The 14,910-nt window shown below is 47.1% G+C and overlaps 1 protein-coding gene across 1 annotated transcript in view; it reads left to right on the forward strand.

Moving 5' to 3' along the window:
- Rint1 (RAD50 interactor 1) overlaps positions 1–14,910 on the forward strand; it is a 31,670-nt gene that overhangs the window by 15,657 nt on the left and 1,103 nt on the right. The window contains exons 6-14 of the mRNA XM_032907106.1: positions 19–168; positions 1,239–1,395; positions 4,056–4,166; positions 4,250–4,475; positions 4,931–5,068; positions 7,228–7,427; positions 12,835–13,049; positions 13,698–13,878; positions 13,952–14,070. Of these exons, the coding sequence (XP_032762997.1) occupies positions 19–168; positions 1,239–1,395; positions 4,056–4,166; positions 4,250–4,475; positions 4,931–5,068; positions 7,228–7,427; positions 12,835–13,049; positions 13,698–13,878; positions 13,952–14,070 (1,497 nt within the window). The remainder of the gene's footprint in view (positions 1–18; positions 169–1,238; positions 1,396–4,055; positions 4,167–4,249; positions 4,476–4,930; positions 5,069–7,227; positions 7,428–12,834; positions 13,050–13,697; positions 13,879–13,951; positions 14,071–14,910) is intronic.

Genomic DNA, 14,910 nt, shown 5'->3' on the forward strand with positions numbered 1-14,910 from the left:
GTTTCTTTTCTGTTACAGTGATTTCGAGGAGATTTTAGCACAGCTTCATTGGCCATTCATCACACACACCCAGTCTCAAGCTGTTGGTGCGAGCCGACCTGCCAGTACCCCCGAGACGTACGCTAGCCTGGAGACACTGTTTTGTCAGCTCTTGAAACTACAGGCCTCGTATCTTTGTTGGAGTGGAAACTTACTAAACTCTCGACAGTAGATTTGTGGTTAGTGAGTGACACGTGCTGGGCTCATGACAGAGTGGTAGAGCGCGTGAGGCACTGGATCAACCTCCATGATCAGGGGAGAAAGGTTTCCAAGTGGCCATGTAGCCAGAGTGAGGGCCCTGGGCTAGACTTATGTGAAGCCGCCTATTGGAGATTATATATTATCTTTAAAGATGAATGACTGTCTTAGCCAGTGTTCTGTTGCTGTGAACAGACACCATGACCATGGCAACTCTTATAAAGGACAACATTTAGCTGAGGCCGGCCTAGTTGCAGAGGTTCTGTCCCTTATTGTCATGGTGGGAAGAAGCCTGGCAGCACACAGGCCCACATGGCACTGGAGAAGGGGCTGAGAGGTGTCATCTGGATTGGCAGCCAGAAGGACGATAGAGACACCCCAAAGCCCACTCCCAGTGACACACTTTCTCCAACCAGGTCACACCCCTAATAGTGCCACTCCCTGTGGGCCAGCCCATGGGTGCCACGCCATCCAAAGCAGCCCAGCAGATGACCCGTGTTGGCATTCCATACCGGCCCTTCAGGACAGGAAACCCAATCAGCAGTGGGAGGAACCTGAGTAACAGTATTGGAGAAATGGTTGGTTGCCTAACTCGATTTCCTGAAGACTGATTGGTTCTAAAGACATTTCATGTCGTGAGTGATTATTTCATAAGCATGTGTGTGTGTCTGTGCACCACGCCTTGTGCCTGTGGAGGTCAGAAGAGAGAGAGCATCAAGATCCCGACACCGTAGTTAAGGATGATGGTGAGCCAACATGTGGGTGCTGGGAACTGAGCCCAATCCTCTACAAGAGCAACAAATGCCCTTAACTTGTCACCTCTCCAGCCCCTAAACACCTTCTTAGTGAATTCCCATTCAGTATCAAGTTACGTTTTGCATTATTTGTATTAAACCTTTTGCTAAGTATTAATACCTTTGTTTAAAAAGTTTATTGTGTGTGGGTGTACTAGTGTGTATAAATATAATTTTGATTCTTTTTCCTTGACTTGCCTGTGTCAGAGATGAATTATTGACTGAGTCAAAACAACTCCCAGAAAAATACTGTCTTCCTGCCTCTCCTTCTGTGGCCCTGCCCATCCAGATCATGCTGGTTCCCCTTCAGAAGAGATTCAGGTACCACTTCAGAGGCAGCCGGCAGACCAACGTCATCAGCAAGGTGTGCTTGGCCAGAGCGCTTCACTCTCTCCTCCGTGGTTATGTTTGTGAGACAGGGTCTGAGGAGAGCCCTGGCTGAGTCAGACTCTGCTCCCTCTGCATCTGCCTCCCAAGGGCTGGGGTCCACAGTGTCCATCCTACCCTGAGTTCATTAGTAGTGAGTGTTGCCTGTGGACTTTTACATGATTAGCCTCAGGGCCTGTCCGTCTTCACGTTTCTGTTTTCCCTTCTCGGTCGGTCCCTGCCTCCTCACTGCTCTCTGTAGGCGTGACTGGGGCTCAGGTGGACAGGTTGTCAGTATCTGTGCCGTCTTTGGGACATCATCACGTTGCGTTCGTGTGTGCAGGCTTTACAGCCGCCCGGACCTCACTGCACAGACCGCTCCTGCACATAGATAAACAGAAAGAAAGAAGTGAGTTCCACAGGAGAGAGCACAGGGGCCAGGGTGACTCAGCTACGGAGGACATACACCATGGCAGGGAGTGACGGAATAGGTCAGTTAAAGGAAGTCGTTACCAACACTTGATCTGAGGGAGCACTTTGTTCTCGATGGCTGCTGCAGCCGAGGCAGTGTATGGAGCTGGGCTCACCAAGTGAATTAAGAGCAAGACCACAGCAGATACTTCTCAGGTCATACGAGTGAACTTAGTGGCAGTGGTCTTCTGTTTTGTTTAGACTGGTGTTGGGACTGCACAGTCATTTAGTCCTCAGTAGTCAATGAGACAGAGCATAAACTGAACATTTAGAAAATGTAAGAAAATTCTGGATTGGATTGGCTCATTTTGAAAGAGTGATCCTAATGAATTTAGTATACTGTCACTGAGACAGTCCTTGGGATTAGATGCTGCCACCCTTGTTTATCCCCAACTGAGAACACTTGGGGATTTGCCAGTCAGTGCTGGGGACTGAAGCCAGGGCTTGCCTGTTCAAGGCAAGTGCTCTATCCCTTAGTTAGAGCCCTAGCTATAAAAAACAGGAAACACACATGCACATGTGTGTGGTATGTGTGTCTGTATATGTGTGTTTTGTGTGTGTGTTGTATGTGTGGTATGTATGGTATGTATGTGTGTATGTGTTGTGTGGTGTGTATATGTGTGTGTGGTGTATGTTGTTGTATGTGTGGTGTATGTGGTATGTGTGTATATGTGTATGTGTGTGTATTTGTAAGTGTGGTATGGGTGTGTGTGTATGTGTGGTATGTGTGGTGTGTCTGGTGTGTGTGTGTGTATGCATGTGTGTATGTGTGGTGTGTCTGGTGTGTGTGTATGCATGTGTGTATGTGTGTGTGTACCCAGAGGTCAATGCCAGGTACCCTTTTCAGTCACTCTCTCCCTTATTTTGAGACAAGGTCTCTACTGAACCTGGAGCTCATCGGTCATCTGTTCATGTTCACTGAGTTTTAAGTTGTTGTCTAGAAAAACTTATATGTGTGCAGAATCCTCTCTAAAGACAAAGTAAAATGCTTTATGTGGGGTGAGTGAGTGACATGGCCCAGTGGGGGAAGCCACCTCCAAGTTTGAGTGTGATCCCCAGGACCCATGTGGTCACAAGAGAAAAGTAACTCCCAAAGGTGTCATCTGATTGCCACAATGACACTTGTCCACCCACCTAGACACGTCCATTCTAGCGTGCACATATGCACAGAGAAAAGTGTAATACATTGAAATGCTCTGCCTGTTTCCTTTGTACGTCACACCCAGTTTACAGCGTAGATGTATTGGTAATTAGGCCACTAGACTCTTTTCCTTGCTTTACCTTTTGGAAAGAGGAAACAGCAGAAAGTCTTGTTTAAAAAGTGTTTGGGGAAGCAGGTCAGTCTCAACAGAGCATTTGTCCCGCTCACGTGAAGCCCCATGTTGGTCCCCAATACCACATACGTCACGTGTGATGTGCATATTGATGTCATGTGTGAAATCCTGGCACTGGGAAAGTAGAGGTGACAAGACCTGAAGCCCATCACCCTCAGTATCATAGAGATTTCTGAGGCTAGCTTGGGCTACATGAGATCTATCTCAGAACCTTCTTTTTGGAATGCTATTTCAGAAATATCAGTTGTTTGTAATACCTCATCATGCCAGGCTTAGAGGGCTTTACAAAGTTTGTGTGTAGGTCAGAGCAACATCTGTGGGAGTTAGCGCTCTCCCTCCCCCACGTTGGTTCCAGGGATCAAGCCCAGGTTGGCAGGTTTTCTGGCAGGCGCCTTTACCCCCGGGACCATCCTGCTGGTGTGGCTTGTTTTATCTTGCTCTGGGATGAGGGCGTGTGCTGGGCAGACGCTCCTTCTTAAGTTCCTGAGGGACTTTTCCTCAGTATTGTTCTTAAGCCTTCTCTTCCTCTTTTCTGTGGTGCTGGGATTCAAACAAGGCTTTTTATAGCCAGGCAAATGTTATACCTCGAAACCACACCTAACCCCAATGTGGCATTTCAAATTACGAGTTTACTGAGTTAGGCCACATTATTAGCATTTGTTGTGGAAGTATATTGGGAAACATTTGATTATGAAGTCTTTTGTGAGTTTGAAGTGCAGGGTAAGAATTGCTTTCTTACATATAGGAGTTTTCAGTTAATTTTTATGTCTGTCCATAACTATGTGCGTTTAATTAGACTTTCCCGTCACCGTAGAGTGAATGCAGAACTAACCCCATTTTCCCTTCCTCTTAGCCTGAATGGTACTTCGCTCAGGTACTTCTGTGGATTGGAAGCCATTCTCACTTTCTGGATGAGAAGATCCAGCCAATACTGGATAAAGTGGGTTCTGCAGTGAACGCAAGGGTAAGAGGCTGAGCCCCGGGCACTCCGGCTTCCTGGAGGCCCCCTGGGCACAGTCCCTCCCTCATGCCTGGCCTCTCTTTCAGCTTGAGTTTTCTCGAGGCCTCGTGATGCTCGTCCTTGAGAAGCTGGCGTCTGACATCCCTTGCCTGCTCTATGACGATAGTCTCTTCTGTCATCTGGTGGACGAGGTGCTGTTGTTTGAAAGGGAGCTGCACAGTGTCCATGGCTATCCTAGCACATTTGCCAGCTGCATGCACATTCTGTCGGAGGAAACCTGTTTCCAGAGATGGCTGACTGTGGAGAGAAAGTGTAAGCACTCATTGACCGTTGAGCTGTCTTGAGGCTTTTGGTTGGTTTTGTTGTTTGCTTGCTTTCTGTTTTGGTTTTTAGACAGGGTCCCATTTTGGACCAAGTTGGCCTCAGACTCATTGAGATCCACCTACCTTTGCCTCTCAAATGCTAGGATCAAGGGTGTGTCCCCACCACTGCCTGGCAATGTCTGGTTTTGGTGTGAGGTTTTGGAGTTTTGTCTTTCTTACAGGATGTACTGAATTACTTTCAAAGACAGTCCTCTCTCCACAAGACTTCAGTTTGTTTGTTTGGTGGGTTTTTTGGTTTGTTTTGTTTTTGAATTACAGTCTACATGTTGGAATATGGAGCCAGTAGAAGATATTGATGGTTTGTAGAGTTCCTAAAAAAGTGTGAGTTGATAATTGAAGGAAGAAATAAGTCCTCGACTGACTTTTCTTTCTTTCTTCGTTTAGTTGCTCTTCAAAAAATGGACTCAATGCTTTCGTCAGAGGCTGCCTGGGTATCCCAGTATAAAGACATCACCGATGTGGATGAAATGAAGGTCCCAGACTGTGCGGAAGTCTTTATGACCCTGCTTCTGGTTATAACTGGTAAGCACTGGCGTTTTAACAGCCGACGCTAATTTAGAATTAAGTTTTTAAGCTGGGCATGGGGGAACACACTTGCAACCTAGCATGTGAGGTGGAAGCAGGAGGATTGAGCTCAAGGCCAGTGTCAGCTCCAAAGCAAGTTTGGTCAGCCTGGGATATATGAGACCCTGTCTCAGAAAACCCAAGCAAACGAATGAACAGCAGAAGTCTGCAGTGAGTTTGAGGCTGGCGGGGTCGCTCAGCAGATTCGAGCACTTGCTGCTCTTACAGAAGGCCGGGCCAGCTCCCCAGTCATAACCCACCCACTCCAGCTCTGGATCCAGGGGCCTCTGGGTCCCCTCAGGCGCCTGGCATGCGTGAACATGAAAATAAACAGTAGTAGGCTCTACATGTACTCATATTTTTAGTAGTTAGTAGACAGCCGTACAGTAACTTAAAACTCTAGGACAGTCTCTCTTTCGACTGAGCCAGCTGTGGCAGCATCACCTTTAATCCCAGCGCTCTGGAAGCACAGCTGGAGCATTTGTGGCTTTGAGATCATCCTGGTGTATGGGTTCCCAGCCACCCTGATGTAAGATCTTGTTTCAAATACTAAAATAACAATAAATAGTAATAAATAATACTAGTCATAATAATCAGGTCACCTAGACGTACCGTGAGACCCTGTCTCCAAACAACAGCACCCCTGAGCGTTGGTGTACACATGAAGGGGAGCGTCCAGGACAAAAACAAATAAAAATGCGTTAATTTTTAACTCATTGTCATTCTTTTTTTTTTTTTTTTTTTTTTTTTTTTTTTTGGAGCTGGGGACCAACCCAGGACCTTGCGTGTCATTCTTGTTATAGGTCTTCAAGTTTCATTTTACTACTCTAATTTTACAGACTTATTTTTAGTTTATGTGTATGAGTGTGTGTCTGTGAATGTGTGTACACCACATGCATGCCTATTGCCAATGGAGGCCAGAAGGTGTTGGAGCCCCTGAAACTGGAGTTACAGAGGGTCGTGAGCTGAGCCCCCTCCTCCCCAGCTCCCAGTGCTCCTCACTGCTGAGCCCCCTCCTCCCCAGCTCCTTTTACTTTAAGACTCTCAGCTTTATGTATGTTTTGCCTGCATTTTACCTGCACCACATACATTCCTAGTGCCTGTGTAGTTCAGAAGAGTGTTTGATCCCCTAGAGATGGGAATTACAGTACTGTAAGCTATCAGTGTGGGTGCTGGGAACTGAACCAGCGATCTCTCCACTGGCAGGCAGTGCTCTTAACCTCTGAGCCATCTCTCAAGCGCCCACTTATTCTTCTTTGAGAGACGGTGTACTGTATTGCCCAGCTGGCTTGAGCTCCTGTTCTGAGGTGATCTTCCTGCCTTGGTTTTCCAGGTAGCTAGGATGAGGTACACACTACCATGTCTAGTGCTAACCCAAACCTTAAATAAATATCACTTTCTTGGCACTGGTTTATCAGGACTTGAAGAAGAGAGCGGAATGGTACAGTAGTTTTAGAGTTGAGGTGACAGGGTCTCTTCTCGTGCGTGTGTGGAGCATCCGCATTCCCTGCTGCACTGCTAGCTGTCCAGGGCCACAAGATCCCCATTGCTGCCGCGCTGGGCCCTCTTTGCTTCCCTCCTCCCCTGGCAATGCACTCCTTGAGCTTCATGATAACCTGAAGACCTTCACTCCTACCCAGTCAGTAATTGCACATTTTGACTGTTAGAAAAATAAACACTTTTTTAAAAAAAGGATAGCCAGACATGGCAGTCACATATTTAATCCCAAATATCAGGATTTTGGAGGTAAAGGCTGGAGGATCAGGAGTTCAGAGCTATTCATAGCCTCAGGAAATTTGAAGCCAGCCTGGGCTACATGAGACCTGTCTTAAGCCCTCCTCACCTACCAACACAGCTTCTTATTTAAGGCACAGTTATTTTAAAACACAGTTTGCTTTTTCAGAAACGAGGTATGATTTCTGTATGGCAGTATACACATCTGGATCTCGAGCATACTGTCGGCTGAGTCCTGACACGCTGTTCCTGTGTGATTTCTTAAGAGTTTACAAACAGTCAGCTGGGTTTTGTCATAAAGACCATAAGCAGGGATTTAGGGAAAACCAACTGTGATGAACAGTATCGAATCCCCTCCTGTATTTTGTCTACTTTCTCCACAGACAGGTATAAAAATCTCCCCACTGCCTCCCGGAAGCTGCAGTTCCTGGAGTTACAGAAGGACCTAGTAGATGATTTTAGGATCCGGTTGACGCAGGTGATGAAGGAGGAGACTAGAGCGCCCCTGGGCTTTCGGTACTGTGCGATTCTCAACGCTGTGAACTATATCTCAACAGTGCTGGCTGACTGGGCTGACAACGTGGTGAGTTGTGTGCTTTTGTAGGAAATGATGTATCAGTGCCTTGATCTCCATAATATGTCAGTGCCTTGATCTCCATAATATATCAGTGCCTTGATCTCCATAATATATCAGTGCCTTGATCTCCATAATATATCAGTGCCTTGATCTCCATAATATGTCAGTGCCTTGATCTCCATAATATATCAGTGCCTTGATCTCCATAATGTCAGTGCCTTGATCTCCATAATACAGCAGTGCCTTGATCTCCATAATATGTCAGTGCCTTGATCTCCATAATATGTCAGTGCCTTGATCTCCATAATATAACCTTTGAAATGTTGACTCTGCTGCAAGCCAAAACGTCACATGTTAGACAGAAAGCATAGTGAGGCCACATGTAGGAGATGCGAGTTAGATTTTTCTTACACTAATCTAAAACAGTTGAGTAATACTAGTTGTTCAATGACTTACGTAAAGAGGGCTGGAGCATGGCTCAGTGGGAGCACAGGAATGTGAGCGTGAGCAGCCTTGGGCTCGGTCCTCAGGACCATAAAATGGAAGAGAAAAGAGAAAAAGCGGAAATCCGGCAGGCAGCGCATCCTGTGGTCCAGCACGTGGGGACGTAGATCAGGAGCCTCAGGAGCGTCCTGGTGACATAGTATAGTCCCAGGCCGCCCTGGGTTACGTGAGATCCTACTTCAAAAACAAGCAGAATAGGGAGGAAGGAAGGAAAGAAAACATAGACAGACAGACAGACAGACAGACAGACTTTCCCGGGTAGCTATATGGCATGAACCATTTTTCTTTCCAACCTTGTACCCTGGAAACAATAGAGACCAGATGCCACCACAGAACGTATTTACTCTGATGTCAGAATCAGTGCGTCTAAGTTGGTGGTGGAGCTCAGTGGTGGAGCATGGCAGGACGTCCTATTCATTCCCAGCACTGCAAAGAAGTCCAAGGCCTGACTTTTTAAAATACATTCTCAAAACAGGCCTGTCTTAGTCTTGCTACTGTGGGAAAACACGGTGACCAAAAGCAACATGGTGACTCTGTCATCCAGGGAGTCAGGACAGGGCCCAGGGCAGGAACTGCAGGCAGGACCTGGAGGCAGGAGCTGATGCAGAGGCCATGGAGGGTGCTGCTCACTGCCCTGGTCTCTGTGACTCTCAGTCTGCTTTCTACAGCACTCAGAACCACCAGGCGGGGGCAGTGCACCCACAAAGGGCTGGGCCCCCACGTCAGTCAGCGGTTAAGAGAATGCACTACGGGCTTGCCCGCAGCCCATCTGGTGGGTGCACCGTGCAGCTGTCACTCTCTGGTTTGCTTTTTAAGATTTTCAAATTTTGAGGTTGGGGATTTAGCTCAGTGGTAGAGTGCTTGCCTAGCAAGCGCAAGGCCCTGGGTTCGGTCCCCAGCTCTGAAAAATAGAAAAGAAAAAAAAAAAAAAAGATTTTCAAATTTTATGTGTATGACTGTTTCGCGTGCATGTTAAGTATGTATACTACATGTGTGCAGTGCCCACAGAGGCTAAAAGATCCCCTAAAACTGGAGTTAAAGAGGGTTGTAAGCCACTGTGTGGGTGCTGGGCACTGAACTTGGATCCCCTGGAAGAGCAGTCAACACTCTTAACTGCCCTGTGTTGTAACTTCTCTCTGCCGCAACTAACTGATTTTTTTTAAGAGTTTCTCACATATCATATTTAATGATATTTTGGTGTATGACTGTAAGAGACAAGGATTCTGTGTTTGTATATGTGTGTATGCACATGTACATGTTTACACATAGAGACCAGAGGTTAATACTGGTTTTGTTCTCCCTTTCCAACTTATTTTTTGAGGCAGTCTTGGTGAACCCGGGGATTGTCTTTTTGGCTAGACTGGCAGGCTGTTAAACCCTGGGGTCCACCCAGTTTCGCCTCACACTGTAATTACAGGTACACACCACCACGTTGCATGTTTACTTGGCTAAAGTGGGGTCTTTGTGTTTGTATAACAGGGAGCTAATTCCACTGATCCATTCCCCAGCCCAAGACTTACTTAAAAATCAAAACAGAACATAACCACAATAACATTGAGAAGAAGAAACATGTCACTTTGCAAAGTGTATTTGAAGTAAATCTCACTGGCAGTGGTGGTGTGCACCTGTAACTGCAGCACTTGGGGCTGAGGTAGGGATTGCCGGGAGATCTAGGCTATCCTGCCCTGTCACCGAAAACAAAGACAATAATCTAAGTATTCAAAGTTGGATCTAATGACCACTAGACATCCTTTTTCTCCTTCAAGGATTCTACCTACCTTTCCCCACTTCCTGAAGAGTATATGTGTCTAGCCACTGTTCTGTTGCCGTGAAGAGATACCATGACCAAGGCAACTCTTATAAGAGAAAGCATTTAATTGGGGCTGGCTTTCCTGGAAGGATGCAGGAAGGCACTGAAACAATAACTGACAGCTACATCTCGATCCACAGCCACAGAGAGAGAGAGAGAGGAGAGAGAGGAGGGGAGGGGAGAGAGAGAGAGACACAGAGAGAGAGACACAGAGAGAGACAGAGACAGATAGACAGACAGACAGGGCATAACATGGGCTTTTGAAACTTCAAATCCTACCCCTAGTGACACACTTCTTCCAACAAGGCCACACCTACCCTAACAAGTGTGGCCAAAACCAAAACATTAAGGGGATGGGGGTGGGAGGGGGCGGACTGCAGTCTAGTGTAGTTGAGGACTTGCCTAGTGTGAGTGAGGCTGTAGGATAAATTCCCACCAACACGAAAAAAATTTACTCAAAATATGTGTGTATAACGTCATTTGCTGGAACAAGGAAAAGCAGTGACTTTGTGAATATATTAGAGTGCAATGCCTAGTGTGTTCATCTTACAACGTCAACCAGCATGTAGTCGTTTTGTGTTCCAGCTCCCACACTGACCAACTCTGTGCTAAGACTTTTCACGCATGAGACAGATGGTCATTCTTATGCCAGAAGACGGGCTGGAGAGATGGCTCAGCGGTTAAGAGCACCCGACTGCTCTTCCAGAGGTCATGAGTTCAATTCCCAGCAACCACATGGTGGCTCACAACCATCTGTAAAGAGATCCGATGCCCTCTTCTGGTGTGTCTGAAGACAGCTACAGTGTACTCATATATAATAAATAAATAAATCTTATGCCAGAAGACTCAGTGAGAGGCTCATGCCAGGACAGAATTTTAGTGTTAATGGAGTTCCTTGTAGAACATCATGGCTGCTTGGTGCCTCTTCTGTTAATGAGGAGAAGTGAGCTATCCTCTACTGTAGAAGATTAGACTCTGTTGCTGAGACCAAGAGAGAGAGCACAAGGTAAGGGCTGACTGCGACTGTCACTGTCACTGACTGAGCTCTGGCTTTTGATGGTGCTGATGGTCTTCACGCCAAATCCTCCAGCCATCCTCACAGTGCTTCCGACTGGAAATGCTCCAGATAAACATCATCAAAGTCCTCTTGTTGCACCAGCCCAGAGGTAGAGAAGGAAACAGCGGCAGCTCACCTTCCTGTGCTTCTGATTGTCTGCTGATAACCCTTTGTGGTTGGGCCATGCCGCCCCTGGAATGTCCAACCTCTCAGAACGTTCTTTTCAGTTGTCGGTGACAGAGCTCCAGTTCCACTGTCCATGATAAGTCAGGGTCTGTGTAAATGGACGGACGGGGCATGCCTGCTCCACAGGCCATTTCTGGTTGCATTTTTGACAGTTCCCGAATGTGTGGCCGTAGGTGGTTCTGGACTGGCTCCTCAAACATGGCATTTTTGTTCTCTGACGGTCAGAACTCCAGGTTTCTGACAGCCTTCAGTCTGTATCTAGAAAAACTGAATACTTAAAGGAACATGCTTACCAGCAGGACAATACAGTGTCACAGATAAAGACCACTACAGTGAGGAAAAGAAACTGGCAGGGGAGGTGCACCCCTGTCTTCTGAGCAATGGAGGCACGAGCAAAAGGGCTGTCACACCTTCAAGGCCAGCTCCATGTGCAGAGTTCCAGGCCAGCCGAGACTACATAGTACCACAGAAAACACTCATACCAAGCACTGGGGAGGCTGAGGCAGGATGGCCATGAGTGTGCAGCTACACTGAACTACACAGCAAGATCCAGTCTCCAAACAACCCCCAACCCTCACATACCAAAACCCAAACCAAGCCAAAACGACAGGCCTGCTCTGTGCAGGCAGAACGTCGAACCTCTGGGTACGGCTGGTGGCGGCGGAGCCCCTGCAGCACAGGCGAGGCAGCCTGAGCTCTTAAGACAGTGGGTGGAATTCTCAGTCCCTTCCTCAGGACAAGCAGAGTCAAAGGAAAGCTCTCTTTACAGAAAAATGCACATCTCCTTCTCAGCTGCACTCTGCAGAATAGACACAGAATGGAGAAATCCAAACACATCGGCAAAAACATAAAGTGTAGCGTGATCAGATGACGTACTGGGGGCAAGAAAAGCATGAAGTGCATGTTTAGTACATGCTATGGCACCCAGCGAGAGGAGTTGGTCATGAAGACTAGCCCTTCATATGGTTCCGTTTACTTAAAATGTCCACGATCGTTGACTCCATAGACAGTGGATTAGTGATTGCCTGGAGCTGGAGGAGCGGGAGAAAAGGGAGACAGCAGACAGTGGATGAGGGGTTTGGGGCAGGAAGTAATGGTGGTGTTCTAGAACAGTGATGGGTGCACGGCTCCGAGTTACTACAACTACTGAATGTGACAAATGACTTATACTGTGCATCATGTGTGTGTCACAGTGCACATGCTGAGATCAGGGGACAACTGGCAAAACTTGGTTCTGCATTCCCCCATGCAGGGCCCAGGGATAAAGCTTCAGGGCATCGGGCTTGGTGACAAGTGCCTGTATCCACTGAGCCATCCTACCGATCCTGAACTGCACGTTTCATTATGGGGGAAGATGAAGGCTTTTATGCTTGTTTGACTTTGAGTCAGGGTCTCATGTAGTCCACACTGGCTTTGAACTCAGGGTAATCTTCTGGGGTCAGCTCCTGAGTGGGAATGCAGATATCTGCCACCATGCCATGCTGTATGTGTGTGTGCGTGTGCACACGTGTGTGTGCATGTGTGGTGTGTGCGTGTGTGCGCATGTGTGTGCGCGTGTGTGCGCATGTGTGTGCGCGTGCGTGCGTGCGTGCGTGTGTGTGTGTGTGTGTGTGTGTGTGTGTGTGTGTGTGTGTGCGCGCGCGCACGCATATGCGCGCATGTCATGCATTCCTGTGGAGTTGCTTCCTTGCACTGTGTGGGTCTTGGGGATTACTTAGCAGCAAGTGCCCACCCATTCAGCTGTGTCCCTGGCGCTGGGCTGCACACCTTAAGTAAGGAAGTCGTGTGATATAGAGGTTCCGTTTTGAGATGCCCAGAGTCGAGTCAGTAAAGGTAACGACACATGTTTGTCTCAGTTCTTTCTGCAGCTGCAGCAGGCAGCACTGGAGGTCTTTGCAGAGAATAACGTCCTCAGCAAACTGCAGCTGGGGCAGCTGGCCTCCATGGAGAGCTCCGTCTTCGATGACATGATCAACCTCTTAGAGCGCCTAAAGCTTGATATGCTGACTCGCCAAGTAGACCATGTTTTCAGAGAAGTGAAAGACGCGGCTAAGTTGTATAAGAAAGAAAGGTGTGTCCTGTGTCAGTCACCCTTTACATACTTCAGTGCGAGTTGCCGTTTCCACTCCAATTTTAGCTTCTGTAAACTCCATGGCTTGGAGATGGAGCTTGGGGCTTTTGGGTTTGGTGGGATCTTCCTAGAACCTATTCTTTTGAAGAATTCATTCAGAATAAACAAGTGATGGTGTGGACCTCTTAAGAGAGGTGACCTGGAGTTCACTAGTGCCAGTCATTTTACAAAGGAAAGGGCCCTGTGGTCAGTGTCTGTCATGCTTGCATTTCACAACTCTCCTGCCTCTGAGCCCTAGCATGGCACCTTCACACAGTACTGCAGTCAATGTGCAAGTATGTTAGTTCGTATGCTAAAGTCAGAGCATAATACTAACTGGATCTTTTGAATTCTAAAGACGAACTTTAGTTTAACTTTACAGTACTTGAATTTAGGGTCCTTTTCAGGAAATAATAATTAATTAAAAGTTAAAATGTAAATATAGAGACATTTATTTCTGGTAGAGCTTTTAATATCAGACGTCATTTTTTTTTTTAATCCCAGAATTCCCCCAGGACAGCACATTTCCTCAAGTTTAGAGTGATTTATTGAAACCTTAAGGATACACAGGGGTCAGGGTCATTCTTTGAAGGTTATTTGTTTTTCCAGGTGGCTGTCCCTGCCGTCTCAGTCTGAGCAGGCGGTGATGTCCCTGTCCAGCTCTGCCTGCCCACTCTTGCTGACCTTACGGGACCGGCTGCTTCAGCTGGAGCAGCAGCTGTGTTTCTCCTTATTCAACATCTTCTGGCAGATGCTCGTAGAGAAGCTGGACTTGTACCTGTATCAGGAAGTAAGTCAGGGCAGGCTGGGGCGGAGCCGAGGACGAGGACGGCAGCCATTACGTGAATTGCTCTTTGTTGCAGATAATCCTTGCTAATCACTTCAACGAGGGAGGAGCAGCCCAGCTGCAGTTCGATATGACGAGGAACCTCTTCCCTTTGTTCTCTCACTATTGCAAGAGGCCAGAAAACTACTTTAAACAGTAGGTCCAGTGTCCAAAATACTGGTGTCCAAATGGGGGGTGGGGGGAGTTGGCTTCTTTTTAACAACTTCAGAATTTCGTTGATATATTGTATAATAGCATCGGTTAAAATCTGGAGCCGAGAGGCGGCTCGACAGTTAGGGGCACTCGCTGCTCTTGAGAGGACTGGGCTTCAGTCCCCAGCACCCGCAGGAGCCTCACAACATCTTACACGTTCCTCTGGCCTCCACACATCAGGCACACACGGTGCACAGACATGCGTGCCGGCAAAACACACAGAAAATCTAAAAACCTAAAACGCAACAAAGAAGTAAAAGCTTAAAACATTCATTACATGCCTGTTTTCAAAACACAGGGAAACCAAAATGATGCTCGCGGTACACACCCGCAGACAGCTGAGCAGAGCCGGTATTTTAAGTTACGTGTTGGGCCTGCTTCCTAGCGTCTGCGTCAGTGCTATTTGCTCATTGCTGGGCGAGTAACTAGGAAATGACACAGGTATGACTGCCACTTGCAGGAAATAAGGACTAATACTTAGGTTGAGTTCCTCACAATAACCCAGATGAGACAAAAATCAGTTTTCTTACAAATGTAATATTCATTTTAGCTCTTAGTCATAAACGTGAGAATAGTTACTAGGAATCTCACAAAAATTCTTTATTTAAAATTTACATTATTATTGGGTTTGTGCATTTGGAGACATTCCTTTAGAACATAAAGGTTACGTGCTTCCAGGAAGCCATGGTTGTTTCTGGTCTGCTTTTCTGTTTTTGAAATAGGTTTCATGTATCCCAGCCTGGCCTTGAACCCAGGACACAGTAACAGATGAGCCTGAGCTTT

This window comes from Rattus rattus, chromosome 6, assembly GCF_011064425.1.
Source record: "Rattus rattus isolate New Zealand chromosome 6, Rrattus_CSIRO_v1, whole genome shotgun sequence".
NCBI lineage: Eukaryota > Metazoa > Chordata > Mammalia > Rodentia > Muridae > Rattus > Rattus rattus.